General features: G+C 39.5%; 2 protein-coding genes across 2 annotated transcripts in view; both read right to left on the bottom strand.

Moving 5' to 3' along the window:
* FAM124B (family with sequence similarity 124 member B) overlaps nt 1-47 on the bottom strand; it is a 47,069-nt gene extending 47,022 nt beyond the window's left edge. Inside the window, exon 1 of the mRNA XM_019503644.1 lies at nt 7-47. Coding sequence (XP_019359189.1) covers nt 7-47 — 41 coding nt within the window. The remainder of the gene's footprint in view (nt 1-6) is intronic.
* A 9,647-nt stretch (nt 48-9,694) lies between these two features.
* Nucleotides 9,695-22,670, bottom strand: part of CUL3 (cullin 3) — a 125,739-nt gene continuing 112,763 nt past the window's right edge. Inside the window, exons 10-15 of the mRNA XM_019503643.1 lie at nt 20,882-21,006; nt 20,442-20,538; nt 18,990-19,124; nt 14,942-15,128; nt 12,148-12,293; nt 9,695-10,908 (exon numbers count right to left, since the gene is read on the bottom strand). Of these exons, the coding sequence (XP_019359188.1) occupies nt 10,777-10,908; nt 12,148-12,293; nt 14,942-15,128; nt 18,990-19,124; nt 20,442-20,538; nt 20,882-21,006 (822 nt within the window). The 3' untranslated portion in view covers nt 9,695-10,776. The remainder of the gene's footprint in view (nt 10,909-12,147; nt 12,294-14,941; nt 15,129-18,989; nt 19,125-20,441; nt 20,539-20,881; nt 21,007-22,670) is intronic.

The raw sequence follows: 22,670 nt of genomic DNA, 5'->3' as shown, positions 1-22,670 counted from the left end.
GCCTACCCCGCGCGGTGCAGCCGGAGCCTCCGCCCAGGTCCCCGCATGGGAGGTGCGTCCCGGGCTGGGCGAGCGGCGGCCCCGTCCTCGTGCCCCGGGAGGAGGCAGCGAGCGCCAGCCCGCGGCGGGGCGAGGGGCACAGCAGAGACAGCAAGGCCGGTCCCGGTCCCGCTCCCCCCTGGCGGCCCCGGGGCAGGCGGGCAGCACCGGCCGAGCGCCCCGGGGAGGGAGCGGCTCTGCCCGGGTTTTCCCACCCCCCGACTCGTCCTCCTCCGGACACGGCCGGCCCGGCTGCGCGAGGGCTGTGCCAGACAGGGAAGGCGGGGGTAAGGTAAGAGGAGCTCCCCCTGTTACCAATACGACTTCCTCCCGTCCACCACCAAGGCAAAGCCGTGCCATCATCCCGTCTTCTTAACAGCTCTCTCAAGCAAGCTGCTTTTCAGCCCCAGCCCGGGCCATGGTCTGCACAGCACAGGGCTGTGCTTGCTTTTATGTAAGGATTAACCACCGCTATCATACCGTGATCTGCAGCCCATGATCCCTGCTCAAAGGAAATGTATAATTAAACCCTTGCACCAACTAGGTATAGGAAGAATTATGGCTTCAAAGCTACATACCCAGACATTTCCTCACAGCCAAGCTCCTTCCTGTAGGCTCTCTCATCCCAGGACTTCCCGAGGATCCCTAGTAGCAGTCTTTGCACTTCCAAATCCTTGGTCCTATTTCAGTTGATGCAAGCACTGGAGGCCACCACTGCAAGCAGCCAAAGGGAAACAAGGCATTTTGCACCTGCTGCTGTCCCTCTATGCTACCTTCTCAGCATGAGGCCTAGATCTTGTATTTTGTCTGGACTATGCAAACTGAACATGTTGCTGATAGAAAAAAGTCTGTGATGCTGTGGACCCAGCCCAAGACCAGGATTCATGGACTCCCAAGTTCTAATTTTAGTTCTGCTACTAACTTCCTGCACTTAACATCACCTCTGCTTCTTGAATTGCAAATTAAAGAGGATCCTTATCCTGTCACATGACATGGGTGGGAAGATAAATAATAGAACAGTAGTTGGAAAAATAGCACATTCAGTTTTTAACAACAGATTAAATTATTTCCAGTTATACCTGTACATCCAGCACCAGCTGCGTGGGCCAGGTTCAAGAATGCTGCTCAGCACTGTGACCCAATATAGTTGCTATTTGTAGAACAGCAACTACATTGGGTGTCATTGTCATCCCAATGTAGAATGCACCTATCATTGCTTCAAATTTCACTGAGACTTGATAAAAAAAAGTTGAAGTGCTCAACCCCAAAGTACCAAGCACATATTTGCACAGATAGGCACTAATTTATTGCTTGGGACTTGAAAGAATCTCCAACAGGGAAGTGTGGGTAAAGGATAAATATATGATTAGGGTGAATCTGTAGATGGAAGCCAGGGGGACTATGCTAGAAGTTTCGGTGCTAGCTCTCTGAGAACTTATACTCCCCATGTCCCAATACTTACTTAACTGTGAAACATTCAACTTTAACATTGTTTTAAGTCTTACTCCCAGTAATGATTATAAGAGCTCCTCCTCCTCCCTCGACCTCTGCTGCCACACCGTAGTCACCTCATCGTTGGAATTCCTCTCTCCTTGTCTTGACCATGGATATATAATTATTAGTGATACTGAAAATAATTCCAATTGCAAATGGTTTTAAAATTTTTTGCCCTATGCTGGGGTTTAAAGCCATCTGTGTTGATGCATCAATGCAAAAGCATAGTGTAGATGTGCTGTGCCAGCAAAGACCTGTCTTCAACTAGCATGGCTTGTCTTGGCTTTAGATTTGAATAGGATGCCTGTTGGTGAGTTATGGGTTACGGTGGTATGGCACATCTGTACATGGGTCATTATACACGGGTCATTATACACAACCCTGCTGTAGACAAACAAACATGCCCAGAGCTCTGTGCTCCATCTGAGTATCTTGCCTATGGAGGCAAAGACTGCCTGGGGAGAAACCATAGGTCAGAGTGATTTCTTCTACAAGTAGGTCAAAGACAAAATACTCATACTCTGGAGAAAGGAAAACAAAAGAAAACCTCCAGACACCCATGAGATTTCTGATCTGCACTTTGTCTCACGTTGACTTCTCATTTCTTGCTAAAACCTTGGAGAAAGCTCTGGGGATTGGATCATGAAGGAAAATTGGAGTCAGATGTATTCAAAGGCTTTATAAGTGGCTGTGTGTTGACAGTGGCTAAAGTAGATCATTGGATAAAAGGGAAGCTCAGAAGTCTTGGGGGCAGATGCCAAGAAGGGCTAGAGTTTAAATAACTACCTATATAAAATTTAGAATACACTTTTCTGTATCTCCTCCCCCGCCCTTTCCTTCCTTCTGATATACTCTGCTTCAAAATGTCATATATATGAATGATTATTCTTATTCCTCTTAAGACATGGAGCACCACCAGGAAACATCTTTCCTTTCCTGGGGAAAGATGCCAGAGTTTTTCACATCCTTTCCCTGTGACAGTGGGATATTTGTGCACTTAATTGCACCCGGACTCTTGGTTCACTTCTGTGAAGAAGTTATCAGTTCTGCCCTGCAACTCTGAGTCTTCCAGACAGGGCAGGATATAAATCTAATAAACAAGCAACCAAAGAAACAAACCTCCCTCTGGAGTCCCTCAGCAGTGCAGGTGTATGTCTGAACATGCACTTCATTAACACAGAGCAGTGGGGGGAGTTCTATAGGCCCGTTCAGAGAGCTGAAGCAGGACCTGCTGGCTGACGCACTGGAGCTGGGAAGACTGGTGAAGGAAGGACTACAAAAAAAATGTAACTGGCTAAAAATTCCCTAGGTAAAAACATGTAGTAGTTGGAATTTAGAGCTAGAATGAGAGGTGCAGGATTCAACCTTCTATTGATGTTGCTAATATGTAACATTTAAAACGCATCTGTTTGACCCCATTCTTGCCTAATAATTTTACCATGTGTATCCACACTGGAGGTCATTACGTCAGCATTGTCCCACAATTACCTTTCACAACCTCTCTTGTCACTCTTTGGGGACTGACATTTTTTCAGGGACATTAAGCCTTACCATGTACAGTAACCAATTATATCCGCTTTCCTCCTGAAAACTAGAGAGCGCTTTATTCTCCCACTAAAAGACAAACACAACACCCAAATCAACAGAAGACAGATTGTAGTAGGCTTTGCATCAATCATGCCCTGGATGCACCATCCTGTTGGTTCCCCAGCAACACTTCATTCCGATTACCTTAAATGAAACAAATTGGTATTTATAAAGTAAAAAATAATAAAAATGAAAAATTACTAAAAATAACTATCTATACAAATACTACTGAAAACACTTTCTAGAACGGCATTAACACTTAGTTACAAATAAAAAAACCAGATTACATGAATCACAAATCTGGAAATTTTAAGAAAATATAAAAATTGATGAGTTTGGCTGGTGTTTTTGAAAGGAATTGAGAAGTGTTAATGAAAGGTGTTGATACCAGCTATAGACAACTAAGAAATGTATGTTGTTTTATTATTAGGCATATCGGTAACGTTTAATGAATTATGTAACTTGATGTAGTTTATGTATAGCTATACTGTAACTGCAAAATAATGCCAAGATTCTTAACCAAAATGCTATTCACTTTCAAAACGTGTCAGTGTGAAATATATTTAAAGGCATAGAGAGAAGAGGGAGCAGCTTTAGGGCAACTGGCTGCCATCCATGTGGAAGTCTCAGTTAATGGTGAGCAAGATGCATCTCACAATTAAGAGGGACTCCCCTTTTAAGGTTCAATTTTCATTTGAACACTGCAGAATTGTAATGCCACCTTAACAGTAACTACTTGCTACTTCTGAGAGTCCTATTAACTGTTTCACTAGATTCTTCCTTACATGAGTCATGTAGAAATCATGACTCACCATCCATTATCATCTGCTGACAATATGATCATAATACTGTGATGAGAGGGTGGGTTTTTGTCATTTAAACCATCTCTAATTTCATATTAAATAGCACAGAATAAATTTCAAATGTGCAAAAAATATGTGCCTTCCCTATATGATAATATATCAATCACTATCAACAGACTGCTTCTTTAGTATTACCAAGAAAAATTCTGCCAATTTGTATACAAAATGGAAAGTAATATATTCTGGTGTATGAAAGTGGAGGTCAGGTAGATGATTGCTACAGGTGCATTAAAAGCATAAGAGGAAATACTAAGCCTAGCAAGCAACCTGTGTTACCAAACTTGTGCAATTTACACAGAATAGTTTTCTTATGGATGACAAAATTAGCATCCATCCTAACAGAACATTGTTTTTAGAATAAAGGAGTCTCAATTTTTTCAAGTTGTGCCCACCAAGTCATTTGGGAGTGTGGGCGGGATGGGGGAGGGGACCCCTGGGCACTGAACAGAAAGACACCAAGTATGAAAAGACATAGCTTTCACATGTATTTGACATAGTTCAAGTAATACAGCGAATTGCACACCTGAGGTGAGAGACAAAGCTGTCTCTGACCATTTATAACCACTCAGAAGTATGCGTTGCATAATAAGTTAATAAAGGGAAGGGATAAAATATATTGATTTACAAACAACCCCGGTTTTAAGCCATACCTTTTTAGTAAACTTACCAGTCAGGAGACCAGGAATCAGGTGGTACAACTTGGCAAATGGCAAGACCAGACAGCCCAAAGGCATATTAATTCAGCACCTCATTTAAATAGTCTCCGCCCAGCAGTGGAATTGTTCACAAAAAATTACCACTGATAAATTACACATATTTACTTCCTGTTTTGCGGCAGTGCCAAGCCTATGCAACCCATATTCCCTTCAGAACTGTATGTGCTCCATGCCTGAAATGGGATCAGAACGCATTCTACCTACTAGGCCTCTGTGGCTACAAACTGATGTTGCATATAAACCATTTTATGTTTTCTTGGGATAAGAAGTAAATAATAGTTCATCTCAGGATATTGCATAGTAAATGCAAACAGTTACCCTGGGATTGCATCACTGAATCGATGACAATAGTAGCAGCGCATTCAGCCACTCACTAAACCCTGATTAAAAGGGTAATCAACGTGTGCACAAGCCTATCTTGGGACATTTCTGTTCTTAGACAATCACAGGCACAATCTGTCCAGAGACAAATGCAACATCTGCTCCTACCCTAAGTCTGATTCTATTCTACCTTCTTGCCCAAATCCCTGAAAACCTAACTCATTAGGTGACTGATTTCTCCTGTGTCATTTTTGAATTTTAAAGCTACAATGGTGCATTACAAAAGTACATGTATTAACAATTTTTCAGGGACTTGAGCTGCATGGAACAGGATTGAGCCTAGACACTTCATATGCCTTAGTGCATGCGATCAGACACCAGTACATGGAATAGGATCTGCCCCTACTTTTAAAATCCCACTCAATAACAGTCTTCTCTTGATTCTTCATCTATTGCTTCTAGATGAATTACCTTCAGGTTTAGTCAACTCACTGTGACCATTTTTCACAACTGTCATGACTCTCAGTTCTAAATCTGAGCCATTTATGCTTAACATGAAAGCAGCAGCTTCAAACAACATACAATTTTTCTTTACTTTCTAAAGACAGCCTGCTATTGTTTTCAAAGTATTTGAAGGCAGACCACCTTCAGTGTGGATGGGCAGGTTTCAATAGGTGGCACTGAATTGTTTCTTTAACTTTGTAGCCAAAAAAGCCAGGCAGGAGGAAAGCTACTGGAAATCTTAACAGCCCAGTGTTTGTTCTTTTGTGTGACATTTTCTGCAAATTTTGTACTACTACACAAAACTTTAGGACACAAATGGCAAATTGTGTTAAATTTGAATGTTTACAGTATCTGGTATCTATTTAAGCTTATAACAAACACAATCCTGCTGCAGTAATTTAATTAGTCCCACTGGGAATCTCTTCTAAATTGGGCTCTTAGAATTGGCAATATAGTTTGTTGGTATTGTCTCCCCATGCCATCATGTATAGACTCTATGTACAACTTGAAATTTAAAGAAACAGAACTTAAAATCTCTAATAAGGCACTCTGGTTGTAGCTCTGTTGGTCTAAGGACATAGGCAGGCAAAGTTCTTTGAGTAGATGTGATACCTTTTATTAGACCAACTGAGGAGTTGGGAAAAAGTCCTTAGCAAGCTTTCAGGCGCAGTCACCCTTCTTCAGGCACAGGAAGTCTTCAGGAGTCTCAGAACAGCAGAGACTTCCTATGCCTGAAGAAGGGTGACTGCACCCAAAAGCTTGCTAAGAACTTTTTCCAACTACTCAGTTGGTCTAATAAAGGATATCACATTACTCAAAGAACCTTCCCTGTGTAATAAGGCACTGCATTGTTGAGTAGAAGTGGTTGGAAGATTTCCACCAAAACATTTTTTACTAGAAAAATGATAACTGGTCAAAGTGTAACAGGTCACATGACCTGTCCATGATTCTGAAAGATCCGACTCTGATTTGAAGTAGCCTCGAAAGTGAAGTTACTTTGTTAGCTTATCTCACATTGCTTTAAACAGATCACCGGAACACAACCCTCTCTCTGCAGAGCTTGCTTAACCAGTTAGACTGAGACCAAGTGCATCCACAAAACATAATTAGATTGCATCAGCTGTCTGGGATGGTTAAACTGTCAGCCACTGAATTCTCCACTTACCATAAGATGACATTATCTGGCTGTTTTAATCACAGCCATTTGTTATACTGTGGTGTTTTGCACCTATCAGCTGCTCTAACTTTAAAAAAAAGTGTATTTTTAATTCTCACATTAACTTTCCCTTGATCATATTATAGGCAGAGTCAGGGTACAAGCAAATTTGGTACTCTCTTTTATTGGACTAACTTTATTGTTGGAAAAGATGTTAGAAAACTCTTTAGAATACAAAGTGCAAGGGCCCCTAAGCTTGTCTAATTTCTAACATCTCTCCCAATGATAAATTTGGCCCACTAAAAAGTTAAATGATAAATTTGGCCCCCACCAAACAAAATGTTCTTGTATTTTCCGTGGACCATTACGATTGCAATACTACTACAAAATGTACAGGTGACAAACACATAACATATAATGTGTTAGGAGGGAAGGCAGAACAACAAGAACGTATCACTTCAGTACACCCACTCTACCATAAGTTTAGTTCCAGACTGCTCAAAGTCCCGTCACTAATCTTTACAGCCCACAACAAGGTGGAGCCTAACAATCAGAGCCTCTCCCCTAAAGTTACAGTTAACAGAAACACGGCAGCTGATAGGGCTCAGGATCAAGTTATCAGAAACTGATGATTTATGGTGGCAAGTTCTCACTGTACAATGCACTACAACTAGTATGCATCAAGATCCCTGCAGTTCATAAGAAAGTGATTGGAAAAAAGAACCCTCGGGAAAATGCAACTCCATTTAGCATTGATACACTTCTTATATAAAGTGCTCTCAGTCTCTTTACAAACATTATGCTTAACATCTATTCAGAGATGGGAGGATATTCTACCCCCCTCGCCCCCTCCATAGATTTACTATATAAAGCACACATCAGATAGAAATCAAAGCTGGAAATAAACCCAAATCTCTAACCACTAAATTGTACTGCTAAAAACAATACAATATACATTGTGTACAGTTTAAAACTGAAACTCAAGGGGAAAAAAATCCAGTGTAGTTATGGCAGTAGCAGGACATAACTGAGCTTGGGAAAGGCAAGCTTTCAGAGAAAGAGAGATGTGGTGTTTAATGACATAACCCCTTCTTAGTCTTTCTTTGTATACTTGTGGGATGGCAATTTTGCAACCTGTCTGAAAATCTGCCCATCTCTTCTGATATTTATGAATTCAGAGGCCTAATATTAAGGCACCACTGACTTAAATTTCTTTCCCTTCAGATCCTTGAAAAGAACAGTTCAGTATTGTACTTGGCTTTTCAACCTCACTGCTTTCGATTAACACACACAAAAAGGGTTAGGAAACTAAGTAGTACTGTTCATAATGCTTAATAAAGTTCACATTCTCTCCGTTATTATGAAAGTTGCAGAGTCACTATAGATTCTGTTTTTAAAAATTCCTGCAGGTATTCTGGGAGCTCATATTAAGATCAGAAATGATGCCACATGAGATTATCACAGCTTGTACAAGAAATGTCAATATTATGCACATATATTCTTAAAAAAAAAACCCCAACCAAACTCACCTTAAAGGGAAGTGTAGCAATCTATTTCTGCTGCCTGTTTGATTTCAGTTTGGATATTACTCTCTTTCTATCCTCTGCTTTATGATCTCATATTTCATGTTTAGCAACAAGATTTTTTAAAGATTCACTTAAACAATTTTGAAAGTCCCTTCCCAAATAATTAAAATGTTAAATATACTAATAATTTCCAATTGAAAATGATATTTTATTAGTGTTTGCTCAAAAAGGCTTAAATCACTAATAAAACTATTAGCAATAACTTTACAAAACTGTTAATATAAAAAGTTAAGTGTGAACTAAAAAAAACCATATAGCATTGTAGATTAAATCCTATTTTCATCTAAACAGTGGTAAAGCACCCACTGACTAACTGAGGAAGTCATTTGTCAATGATAAATTTACATTTCTCAGTTTTCAGTACTTTAGCACAACGCTAATGCTGTTTAAAAATGGTTTGGGTATCTGAAAAGAAGAAACCCCCATGCACCTTTGTAGAAAGTGCTCTGCGCCCCAGAAAACATGGGATACTATACATACTGCAGAAGATTTTTAAATGTCTTTTATGAGCCAAGCAGCATCTAAGAGGTACTCAAACAGTTCCAGCATACCATCTTATTTAGAACATGTACTAGGTTAAAAAAAAAAAATCAACATTTGTAACATTATTAAAAATACATACCTTAGTCATTTAAAATTCGTATATATACTCCACACATGTGGACAGGTATTTTAGTAACTGACAGCAAACAGGCTTTACAGATGGACTGCTTATTAAGCATCATTGTGGAAACAGAATATAGCTACACACAAGGAAACATCTGAATGTACAAGCTTTTTTCGTTTCCCCCAGTCCGATCAAATTCTTCTCTTTTATGGTGTAAAAAGAAACACACTCCTTTTGCCTTGGAATAAATTGTATAAACAGTAAAACATCTGAAATAAAGCATTATTCTTTCTCTTTATAATACTCAAATGCCAGTCAGGCTCTGTATGCTTGATGACCAGAGTAAATTTAAAATTCTGTGATGTTGTGACATCTTTATCCACACTGAAAATAAATTGCTCTATTTGCCATATACCTAAAGAGATTCATTTGCCTGGTACGGTTAACTAACAAATACACTATGAGTATGCTAATGATCCATGACCTTTTCTCCTTTTTATTCTAAGCTGAAGTCAATATTATGAGCAGCCTCCCCCAAATACCTTTTTAAATCTCCAATTAAAAAAAATACAATTAAGGGTAACAGTGCTTTGATGTAAAAGGAAGAAAGCATGGTCTATGGCAAAAGTTACGTGAAGTAAATTTGTAATGCCAAAAACATAGCTAAAACCAAAATATTAATCTTATACACATCTTCAAAGTAAAAACTCTGATTTATCTAAGAATAACAATTACAGTGAATTGCAACTTGGAAATAGATTGTTGAACCATACTAGCAGTTAAGTGAAAAAAGTTGTTCTATAAGAACTGAAGATTTCATGAAGATTAAAGTAACAATATTTATTGCATTTTTAGATTTAATTTTAAAACAATTAATAGTGCACAATGGCTTCATTTTAATTTCCTGAAATAGGTACGTATGATGGAAAATCCTCTGGCCATAAACCCCTGTATGACATATAAACAAAGTACTGTCTGGTGCGTTTCCCCAGGGGACAGTATTTATGTTCAATAAATTGCCGTCCCTGTACTCTAACACACTTAGTTGTTTGTGTACACTAAATCCATTTATTTTAAATGTTTTGTCTACATTAAGTGAAATAAAAACATCGCCCTGTACAATCCACTATCAGCAGTGAGTACAACAGCAAAAATTATTATACAGTTTATACACACTAAAATCTTTCCTTTTCTTTTTCCTATAAAGAAACCAGAACAAACCTAATCAATATAGAACTTATTTTAGAAGAATTCAAATTACAGAAGGGAAAGCCAAAGTTATTACTGTCTTTACTGAGCCCCAAAAAGGTTCCTGATCGTATTGCTGGAACAATAGTGAGTGCAGCCGGAAGAGTGAAGCATGCTAAAATTGTATTCCCGGGTCTTTATAAGATTACCAAATATTTAAATTAACATGGCTAGTTAAAGAAATGTCTGAAGCAGAGCAATATACCTGGGAATTCTGTCTTACCAGTTGTGGGCTTTTTAAAACCCAATTTATACAATGCGCGAGGTGCTAAGCAACACTACAGAAACACATTTACATCAACACTGAAGATCTGGGGAAATGAAATTCCAACAATTTATTTTTTAATGAGCTGTATTTTCTAAATTTGTTTTTATTTTTCTGTTTTCATACAATATTGAAAACAAACGCGGCACATTCACATTTTCCCGAGGAATTGTAAGGATGATCTCTACAGGGATAACGTTGAAAAGCCTGAAGCTCAATCAACTGATGTTGAAAACTCTCAAAAGGAGTAAAAGGCTTGATCTGAATGGTCTAGAACATGTATTGTAATTTAATAGAAGAGATGGTCGTCTTAATATTAATGATTTAAAAGAACTTCCCAGTTCATGCGAAGAATATAGTCCAAGAATAAATCAAATTTTTGAACGCATTTTATGCTACGTAAGTGTACACTTTGCGATCCTCAGGTGTTCGTGCCAAATATTCTCTCTCAATAAGTCCTTCAATACGTTTTTTAATAACAACTGGACTTGGTAAGAATCGGGCTTTCAGCTGCTGAGTTACCTAGAATATAAAAACAAGATTATGTAATGTAGAATTTCAGGTCACATTAAATGATTAGGCAACACAACAAACATATACCAAAACAGTCATGGAAACTGCTTTTAAAAATACATGTAGTCATCTGCACACTAAGGGTGCCTCTGCATGTGTGGTATGTGGTGCACAGACCCATCTTCAGCACTACACTGCACATGCAGGAGATCCCAGGGTTAAAAAACCCCAGGCCATAAAGAAGTGTGGCGATGCATGTGGTGGTAGCATGTGCCAACCCAAACCGGAGCCTAGCAGCTGGAGCCAAACTGCCAGCCAGGCTTCCCGTTGCAGAAGCATTGTGGCTGCAGCTCCCAGATGCCCTCAGGATCCCAGGTAAGGCTGCTGGGGCCAGCACAGTTGGTAGCCACCGAGGTAACCTGCCATGCAACAGGAGCACAAGGTGTGCTGCTGTTACCTGTTCCCGCCCATCTGGATACACTCTACAATTTTTAACTTGCTTAATACTGAAGCTTGTAACAGAAATAGGTTTGGGCCAAGCCAAAATAAATTAGCATCTTTATTCCTGTACTACTGATACATCACACATCCAATATTCTGCCTGCACCAGCACTCACTGGCTCAGACAAAGAGAAAATGTGATAATGCATCGGGACAATTAAGGAATGATACATATAGAGGAAAACATTTTTCCCTGCACCAACACCACTCAACTTGTATTCTGAAGTATATGACACTGGTGCAAACACAATCTATGTGCTAAGTTTTCTTATAATAAAATGTGAATTTTACTATAAAAATAAGCAAAGTTTTGTTCTCTGGAGTACTGCCTGGTCTGAGAATTCTCCACCATCTAACCACTGTGGTTTATGATGGGCTGGAAAACGTCTGCTGTTCCTAAAAAAACCAAAAAGCAAAGTTTCACATTTCAAACTAAAAAGAGCAAGACTCTTCCCATACTGAATATCCACTCTGTTTAGCAATGACTGCAACGCAGGATACTGATCTTTAGTGTTCAATATATTACTTTGTAATAAAACTTCAATTTAAGAAACTGTTTACATGATCTCCTTTAGTGCCTGTAATTAACAGATTCCCTCCCACCCATCTGGGGTGTTTCAGATTTCTTTTAAAACAATAACAGTACTACTGTGGGTCCTAATCGCTGATAGGGTTCTGTAACACTGCAGAACTGAAAGAAGTAATAACTGTCAGAGAAATCTCTTGTCAACACCAGAGACACATTACCTCTGCTACTAGCACATTATGCTGCATCTTCTTTCTAGATTTCATTATCCGAACTATAGCAGCCTCTATCTCATGTTTTCTGTCATCATCTACTTTCTGCCTCGTTTCTTTTCGTTCTGGATCTGATTCCCCTTGTTTGGCAGCAACTAAAAGAAAAGGTGAAATACCACAGGCAAAGTCAAAATAATGTAGTTCAGTACAGTTAACATGCATGAAATCTTATTTGAGTCACAATGAAGTTAGTTATTTCCTGCTTGCAATGTTTTCAAATATGGTTTTTTAATTAAATGAGGCCACAAGAACTAAGATGCATATAGCAGTCAACACATAGGTATGTTTGCTTGTCAATAGTGAATACCAACTGACATCTTACTGTAGAAGTACTAAAAAGTACTAAAAAGCCTGCCTGCAGAACTCTGGCTACTGCGCACAATTTTGCTCACTAAAATGACACCGATTTTGCCAAATTAATTGTTGGCTAAGGATTATACATGAAGTTTTCTGAAATTAAAGATACTTTTCCAGTTCTTTCAACAAATTAGATTGTTAGGACAGTGCACAGCAAACCTTGGGAGCATGGCGCCCTCCCCATTTTCCTAAAAGGATTGAGTGGGGATGCAGGGTCCAGGGCCTAGGGATGCCTTTGGCTTGATCCCACTGATTAGGGAGAGGATGGCTGCATCCTAGACCCTTGGGCTGCCCCCACAGCAGATCTCTATGATAAGTTGAGCATCAGGATGTTATGGGTCAGCTCCAACATGATACGCATTCAATTTAAGGCATGATACAAATGAGCCAAAAAACGGTTATGCATTGTATATGGAATATCTTTGTGGCGCGTTTGCTATACGACACCATAAACTGCATTCACTGGGTAGCTGGGGTTACTATTTATGGTGCGATTAAAACCGTAATGTCCTAAATATATGTGCCAGGACTAGGCCTGTGTGAAGCAGCAAGTATTTGCTTCAGATTTGGATTTGGCCTATTTGGAGGGACAGCTATTTGATTCAATGATTTGAATCACTGTCCCAATTTGAGTCAGCCGATTCAGATTCAGAGATCCATCCATAGATTATAACAGGGAATCACTAAAATATCTATAACTTTGTCTTTTTTTTTTTTTTTTTGCAGAGTCAGATGAAAACAGCAGGGATGGTAGCCCCTTTTGAGGGCGTAAAGCCTGCCAAGTTTCAAGGAGATAGATGTAGGGGTATCTGTGAAAGTGCACATCAAACTCTTGAGAGCAAAACTCGTATCATTTGTGTGGGGGGACTGGCCAACAACAGATGTTAATATCAGAGCAGTCTTCCTCCTGCCCCCCAGCCTTTTCCATATATGCAAGATCACCTCATCCCCTCCCTCTTCTCAGCTTCTGTTTGCTACAAGCCTTCCAAATCTCCCCAAATTGATTCAGAGGCTTCCGATTCAATTTGGACCTTTTAATGGGTCTCCCGATTCAATTCGGTTTCGGAGATTTGGTCACTGAATCAGGCCAAATTTCCTCTGAATCGAGTCAGTTACTGAAGCTTCATACAGCCCTAGCCAGGACCCTAAAATAATTAGCAGCAAGATAAACATCAAACAAATCACTTTGCTCTCTTTAACTCCCTTCTACTTTTATCTGCATTTAATTTTGTCCTTTTTCTGCCATCACTGATTTCTCACTTTTTCTCTCCTCACTCTCATTTCCTATAAATATGATTTCAGAACATCTTTTCTTCTTCTGAATAGGTGTGCCTCCTCGCTAAGATCCCTTTCTCCTCTTAATTTCTTGACAGAGCCTCCGAGCCTTCATGGCTTTTTGTTAAGAGTGAGCACGCACCATGTTTTAACCTTCAGTTTTTCACTAGGGAATGTGAAGATACATTTTCTCAGAGGGATCAAAACTAGCTCTACAGTGCCAGGGTGTTAAGAAACAGAAAAGAACCTAGATTCAGTCACCCCTGAAAAAAATCTGATCAGCTATATAGTAAACTGCTTTTACAACTGATCAGATTTACGTTACATTAATGAGTATTTTAAGATCCACAGAGCAAAGAGCAATGAAAAAGGGGACTGCAGGGCAAGAAAACAGATGTTGAACTGGAACAGCTGGGGGCAAATTGTGGCTCATGGTGCTAGCTGGGTTGCAAGCTGCAGCTCGTCTTAGTAAAAGGTTCCCAGCCTCTGGTTTAAGATGTCTGCTGCTTTATCCAAAATTACAGTTTTCAGCAAAAAAGGTTAAATGGTTGCAATATTAGAAGCATCTGGCATCAGACAGACCATTTTCAGTAGTAATTTCTATTTTATGTACAAAAATCTTTTTTTAAATGCTGCCACTGCGTGTCCTGAGATAGAAGCTGGAGCTGAGTTTTTATATAAAGTGTGATAATATCAGGTATTCCTATCTTACATTGAAATATCTAAAGCATATTCTAGCCAAAGATCTACATATAGTTGGCAATAATTTTCAACACTTTTGTGAGTTGGGCAAGTGATTTCAACTGATTTCAACTTAGAAAAGTGAACTCAGATCAACCCACTGCTCAAACCAAGCTTGATTTAAAGCTTTGGTGCTTTAAATTTCTGTTTTTGCTGAAGATGACTGAGCATTTTGAGAACATTCCCAGTTCACTTAACCATTACTTCCTGCTTTTAAATTCTCATTTTCAGCTACTAGCCTGTGACAGCAGTACATTTTATTGACTATTAATTTCCTCTGGCTAGTATAAAGTGTTAAGCTTGCAATGTAAAATCCCAATATGTTTCACATCTTAATTTATAAAGTATCAGCAACTAAAACATCACTTACCCGTTTGAATCTTGACTCTGTGCAGTTTCGATGTGAACTGATCATTCACTGTAAATATATGACCATTTTCTATTTCTTTCGATTTAGGCTCTTTTGTAAGAACTCGCTGTGTTGGCTTGCCACATGCAAGGGACTGTAGGGCTCTAACAAGCTCTCTTTCAGGGATATCAGTTTCTTGTTGAATTTCCTGAAAGAAAACCATGACATCATAATTAGTTTATGATTAATATCAGAATAGGTTAGGTACTGTACTTTGCAAAAGACAGAACTGACTGTACAAAAAGTTAATCCTTTGCCCTCAAAACAGTTTACTGATGTTTATAGTCTTTAGAACATTGACAAATTAGACCTGTCACCAAATGAGTTAACATGTGCTGTGTAAAACGGTTAAAGATTGATAAATTTGGTTTTAAGATAGTGGGCTTCTTGAAGTATAATTTTAAGAAAACAATCGTCAACCCAGTAAAACCAGCTGAATGAATAATTAGGTCTCCTAAACATATTAAATGATAAATGAACATTTATCTCCTGAGAAAGTGGACTATCTCCTTTCACCTATCTCCAACATTTGCTGGAGTGAAACCTGAGCTCCAAAGGAACTTCTATCATCACTTCAGTGGAAAGTATATATAGTCCATGCATCAATGAAATTCCTGACAGAGGCCTATGCAAATATCTTACTAAGCCAGCAGAAGCAGTACTTTAATATGAAAAACTCATAGTCCTACAGGTATTATTAAGTCTATCTTGAATCTGAAACTATATTTTTCAAAAGCAAATTCTCATGGCTCTGCAGAGTATACACTTCTAACAGAGTACACAACTATACAAGATTAGTTTAGTTTCTGTCCCTCTCCACTTTCAAACAAAACCAATTCAGTTTTGTTCATCTTGACTCAAGCAAGAGATGAAATCTGAAGGAGGATGACAAACAGTAACAGTGTAAAACTTGTAACACTACCACATAGAGGGCATGCCAACCTTGTTGGAAGGCATACCACAGATTAGCCTCAAACCCTTCTAGCACACCACTCTGACCTGCTTTTTCTGTCCAGTCTAGTGTTGTGCTTTTTGCTCTAATTCTGGTGTTCCCTACCTGAACTGCTGCTCAGCTTTCTGCTCTATCTGCTGCTGTGCAGTCTGTCCCCTCCCTGATCTGCCACATGCCACACACAAAGGCTGCCTATACTACTTGTGGCATGAATGCTGCAGGCTGGCCACCCCTAGCATAAAGAATTGGAAGGCCCACTTTTCAAGATGTGTAATCAACTTGTCCGTCAAGTCACTCAAGCTTTCAGGTACTTTTGTAGTTACAGAGCTTCTCAAGCAGATAAACTGCTAGGTAAGACATAAGATACAGTATGCTAGTTTTAACACACTTACATAGTTGGATGCACATTTAGAAGGTTATTGTCTCTAAGAACTCAATAGAGAGCCATTTGGAAGCTCAGTCATCAATCCTCATTTTCCAGTTAACTGACCATAGTAATACAGAAGACGTTGAAATATTTCTAAACTTTTGCAAAATGCTTCAGGACTTTACTAGAAGTTAGTACTTCCTCAAGTTTAACTAGTAAGCTGAAGACCCTTGTATCCATAGTTAAAGATGGCTGTATCCACATTCTCTTCTTTTTTATTGCATGAGAAAAGAGTATTTCATACTTCTGTCTGTACAGTATTCTTAGATGGCACCATCAGCAGATAGGAATTAAAGTAGTTCCAAATTTTAATTTTGTGTTCAGTTCCCAGATGCTATGATGATGGGCACTTTACTAAGATGAATTCCAAGTGCAGTGCTAAATTCTGTCCCCATGCAACCCAATTCCACATAACCATTCTAACGGTGGACAAGTGAGAATAGTTAGTTTTTCAGTTCTCACATAAGTATGAAATAACTCTCTGAATATTTAAAAGGAATAAAGTTTTAAAGAAATATGGTGCCATTCTTAGACTTGTCTTCAAAGTAGAACTATACTTTAAAGTTTTATTAATTCATGTAACAAGCTTTTTGTGTACTTAATATTTATAATACAAGCCATAAAGGAAATGCAATACCCTTGGGTTGATTATCCATTATTAACAATGAAGACAATAAAATTGGTGTTGTTTAGTAGTACTGGCCAACGATACCGTCTTCAATTTTATTTTTGCTATTCATTATGACACATATGGCATTCAGTGCTGAGCCTTCATGAACCCCTGCAGTGCTAAGATCTGCCAGAACAAATTAGACATTTGAAGTTCCTTCCTTTTCAGCTTAAAGGCTAACATTAATACATGGGCTACAGGCAGGAGTTACACAAACTGGTTTAAATGATCAGAAATGGGCTTAAACCTGTAACAGAACAGAAGCCCAGTGCACACAGACCAGCTTCAAAATGGCTGAAACTGGTTTAAGATAAACCTGGTTAAACGTAGATCAGATTTAACTGATTTGGGTCAAACTGGTTTATGAAACTTCTGTCCCAGACCCCTTCCTGGTTCAAGTTAAATCACACTCCCCCAGCATCCCATCATTTTGCAGCCATGGGCTGGTCTGTGCTGTCTGCTCCAGAGAGCAAGGCTGGCTCCACCCCTCTGCTCCCTAGCTGGAGCAGCCAGGGCTGGCTGATAAGAGATGGGGAGGGGGAGCCAAGCCCAGCTGGGAATGCAGCCCAGTCTGAAGGGAGGGGGGGAGGGGGGCAGGAATGCCCCCTCCAGGCAAACCCCAGATAAGGTCTGGGGCCAGGGAGGGGGGTTATACACCCCTTTCCCTGCTCAAACTTACTGCTCACTGCAACTGTGGACTACAAATCCCAGAGGCTCCTGGAAGCAAGAAGAGGAAGCGATGAACAACTCTGCAGAGTCCTACTCCTGTAAGTCTGGATTGGGGGCAGCACGAAGAGGAAGTGAACAAACACACAGCCAGAAAGCCATGCTCTAGTGCCCCTGGCTTTTGGCCTGAGCCTCTGCAAGCATGTGGCTGCATTTCCTGAGTCAAAGGTAAATGTCTGTTCACTTCCATTTAATCTGTGCAGCTTAAACTAACCTGCAAACATTGAATCGATTCAGCCTCAGGCTTCTGACTGTCTGTACTTAGCCATAATGTTAAGCTAAATGTGCTGTCCCATGCAATTCCGTTTCTTAAGTTATATTTCACTCATTTCAATAAAATGATTTTTAAAAACTTTCTGCAGTACATCTAAAAGCATAACATTCTATAACTATCTATATCCATTATTTATAGATGACCGAAAAAATTGTAAATGTTAGCATCATGCACATAGATATAAGCTGCATGCTTTGCAAAATTTTCTTGAAATATGTTAATGTAGATCGAAGTGCATTTAATTCCCCCTGCTGATAACCAGAAAGTCCCCCCCTCACTACCTTTATATATATATAACTGGTACTTGTTCACTTGTATTGTAATTTAAGTACAATATAACCTCTTAAATCTGGATATCAAAAATCTGGAATTTTCAAAAATCTGGCACATTGGGGAGTAGCAGTGGAAACTTGCATGCAGTGGCTGCCACCACCCTCCACCACCCTGCGTTGCTGCTCCACAGTGGCCACTGCTGCCTCTGCCCCACCTACCCTGGGACCAGCCACTCCTTTGGTTTAAAAAAAATCCAGAATTTTCAAATTTACAGCAGGCAGGTACTCAGTCCTGAGCGTGTTGGATTTATGAGGTTATACTGTATAACTACTAGTTGGTTTCTATCCCATTTGTTTTTCAAGTTTCAGCCTGCCATGCAACTTTACAGCTAAATTACAATAATTTAAAATTTGTCTCAAAAATAAATCTTAAAGCAGTGGTAGTCAGTATTATTTGAAGAAACTAAAGTGACGTGCACCTTAAACTGTGTAATACTTAGGACAATGGTAAGCTTTTCTATGTACTTAAACTTAATGCCTCAAGACAGCAACTGAACAACATACCAATGAGATGTCTACACCACAAGGTCTAGATGGGAAACCACGACCTCATGACAGAACTGACATCTGTTTGCAAGAGTTAGTTTAATAATTATTTAAAGCTTGCTTAAAAAGCCACACTTCTTACCTCAAACGTATATTTTTCTCTGTTGTTAAAGAGCATTAGTATCGTCATCTGGAAAGTGGAAACTTGCAGTATGTGTTTCCGTGTGTTTGAGCCAGTTACTTGGGCACCTCCTACACCAACCTCAGAGCCGTCTTCCTGTTTTAATTTAAAAAAACCCCATAAAATTACTTATAGGAATCTAACTGGACCTCCTAAATCAGCTTTCCATTAAATGGAAGTCTCTGCTTATGAGTATTAACTACAACATTTTTAAATACGTACAATTATCAGAGTGGTATATGCTAGGTGTTTCCTTTGCCTACCCTCTCCAAGGCTCTTTCAGCATCCTTACATCCCACCTTCCCCCACAATTTGTCGTTAGTGCTGCACCTGAGCTACCTGCCCATTGCTCCAATGACACCAGCCCCAAGCCTCTTATTAATCCCTTTTGGGGGCATCCCATAAATAAGGCTTGCTTTGCAGCTATGCTTGAATGCCCTCTTCGTCTCTATGCATCATGCAATCTCTTTTTCCCACCTCAGTGGTGCTCAGCAGGCTGGGTGGGCACTGCCTGGTTCATCCACAGGTTGATCCAGCCAGTAGTCAAAATCTAATGCCCAGGGAAGGTGCAGTGGAGCCCCATCTGGTCATGTGAAGGGATCATTACCTGGCTCCGATCCAGCTGTGCGGGGCCAGAGGGCATGGCCCAGCCACATGGGAGTAAGGGGGCATGGCACAGCTCCAAACTAGCCATGCAGGGGAAGTGGGCATGACCCAGCCCCAATCCAGCCATGCAGGAGGAAGGGGCGTGGCCCAGCTTTGACCTGCTGCCCAGGGCTTGGGAATCTAGAAGCAGGGGAGGGTGGTAGTATTAAATGCCACCACTCCCCCACTGCCAAATTTCCCAACCTGTGAGAAGCCCCACAGGCCAGATGACATGGCTCTGTGGACTGCATCTGGCCCACAGACTGGTGGTTAAGCACTCTTGGTTCTAATTTAAGATTAGCTTTCCAGCACTGATCCCTTCAGTGCTCGCTACATCCATTTCTCATGCATATCAGATTTAGATTTCATAAATTCAGCAACTGTCATAAGTTAGTGGTGCTCTGTATGTGAAACTAGAACAGGTTTGGCTTTAAAATATATGTAAGATTAACTACAATGAAATAACTCTGGAAAAACAACCTGATTTCACTATGAACAGATTCGCAGTTTAAAATTAACACATATTTGGAATGTCACTTGTGACAACATGTTCATTACCATTCTATGCTATAGAAAAGCCAGCAAGTTGGATAGTTTCAAATTTGATTCTAACTTACAGAACATACGCATTATAAGTATATTCCAAGGTGCTGTCAGGGAAAGAATTTGTTGTAGAAGGGGTGGAGCATATCTAACACTGCAAAACTTGTCAAAAGCCTACAAGTATACAGTGTTTTAAGTTAACACTTGTACAAACTTGAAGTTTACCTTTTTAACAGGGCCATAGAAAGTGGCATTGAGATCTGCAGAACCCATATGATGCTGAAGCGTCAGTTGTCGACCACTATGTTTGGCTAAATAAAATCTACAATACAAATAAAATGGAATTTGTGAAATTAAAATGGAAAGAAGTTACATTTTTATACCTTGTATATTACCCGGAGTTTTCCCAAAGCATTTCAGATAACTACTGAGAACATTCTTAGTCTTTCAGGATGAAATATATATATTAAGTGTAATTTATAGGTTACTCTTAAAAGCATTAAATTTAACTGGAAGTCTCATTTGAAACAAAAAAGACAGGCAGTAAGCAGTCAGTTTTCTAACTTTCTAGCTTTTAAAATATAGTTTTAAAATTCTTGTAACTATATTATCAAAAAACACTTATTTTACAAGACAGAGTATCAAATGCCTAATTTAACACATACCTTCTAAATATTTCAAAAGCATGCCTGGGGGCTGGAGGGATGTTACACTTTGGTGTGGCTGACTGTGTAGGCCAGTAACCTGTTGTGAGAACCCTCACTGTGAGATCAACACCACCTAATGAAACCTGCAGAGTAATTGGAAGAAGGAGCACACAATTTAAAAACAGGAGTTTTTCATCCTTGTTCATTGTTATAATTAGTCATTCACTTTCCATAAGCTAAGGATAAGTTACAGTTGCCACACTTTCCAAGAAAGGCAAATTAAGTCATAACTGTTGGTGAAGGAGCCAAAAAAATCAGAAGAACAGCCAGAAAGAACTCACATTGTTCCCATCTGGCATTTAAGACTGTACAGAATTTGACAATGTAAAGTAACAGGCAAAAGCAAATATTTGTGATGATAAATAGAAATTCTGAAATTCACAGCACCTCACAGCCAAATCTGTCATTTACGACCTCCTGCTGTTACTTTGTTTTTAAAACAGTTGACTAACCAGAAGAAAACAGGTGGCTAACCATATGAATTAAAACCAAAAAGTTATGTACTTGCCCTATGGCAGAGTATGATAAGAAAATTTCACAGCATCTGATGAAGTGAGTTAAGGCTCATGAAACCTCATGCTCATTTGGTTAGCCTATACAGTGCAAATATACCCTGCCTTCTGCCTACAGAAATAGCTTGCTATTTAACATAGGGAGTTAACAACAGCAGGTTAACTCATACCTTTCCTTTTCTCAAGTTTAAAAATAGAAAACCATTTACCTTACCATATATCTTACTTTAATTTGCATCAAAAAATGGTTTCTCTCAAGTTGGAGAAAATAATTGACTTAAATTCTTGTTCTAAAATAAATTAACTTAACTTTGGTATTTGCACAGGTTGAAAACACTTGAAATGAAGTTCTGAGTTAATTGTTTCATCAGTAGGTGGCACACAACTATTTGCAATCAAGGTGTATTTGTTAGCAACAGTCAACTAAATTCAATTGCGTTAAACATGCAAGTAAAAGTATTTTCAGCTCCAATAGGAAAATGAATGTGGGCTTATTATAATTTATACTTTCGAAGAACATGCATCACAGGCAGGTAATTTTCTCTCTAAAACAAAGTGTAATTAAACGCATCCAGATTCTTACATACTACAAGAAAACCTAAGATAAAGGAATAGATAGAGCACATCAGATTAAGCCGCCATAGATGTCATGGAAACGAAACTCAGAATCTTTTAACGTTAAATAGTAGAACAGCCTCCCTGAACAGCATTAAATATGTTATTTTTATATTACAAAAGTATAGTAAAAGCTCTGTTAACCGCCATCTTACAAGCCGGTGTGCTCAATTAACTGGCATTCTGGCTTGTAAGGTAAAGTGAAACCGGAAGTGCCCACACCATGGCGCTTCTGGTTTCTCCGAGCCCCGACAGCCTGGGGCAAAGTAGCCTGTGCTGATGAGCCCCCACGGCCCAGGGGCATAACAGGCTGTGCGGGGTGTGCCTCCCTATCTCGCAGGGGGGCCAACTGGCCAGGAGGTCGGCCACCTCCAGTTGGGTCCAAGGTGCCAGCTCTGAGTAGGCAGGGTCCTGCTACTGGTCCTCCCTAGCAGGAATTCTGGTGTTCCCTACTTGAACGCTGAAAAATCCCTGATAAAAAAAAAAAAATCTCAAAATCACTCTGTAAATTACCCTGAAATCCATGTTCCTCCACAATTAAAACAAAAGACCACTATATATATATAGAGAGAGAAACAAACTCTCTCTCTCATATATATATATATATATATATATATGTA

This window comes from Gavialis gangeticus, unplaced genomic scaffold, assembly GCF_001723915.1.
Source record: "Gavialis gangeticus isolate Ggan-Ray unplaced genomic scaffold, GavGan_comp1, whole genome shotgun sequence".
Taxonomy (NCBI): Eukaryota; Metazoa; Chordata; order Crocodylia; family Gavialidae; genus Gavialis; species Gavialis gangeticus.
Note: the sequence above shows the minus strand (reverse complement) of the source record. Positions and strands in the feature narration are given on the sequence as shown.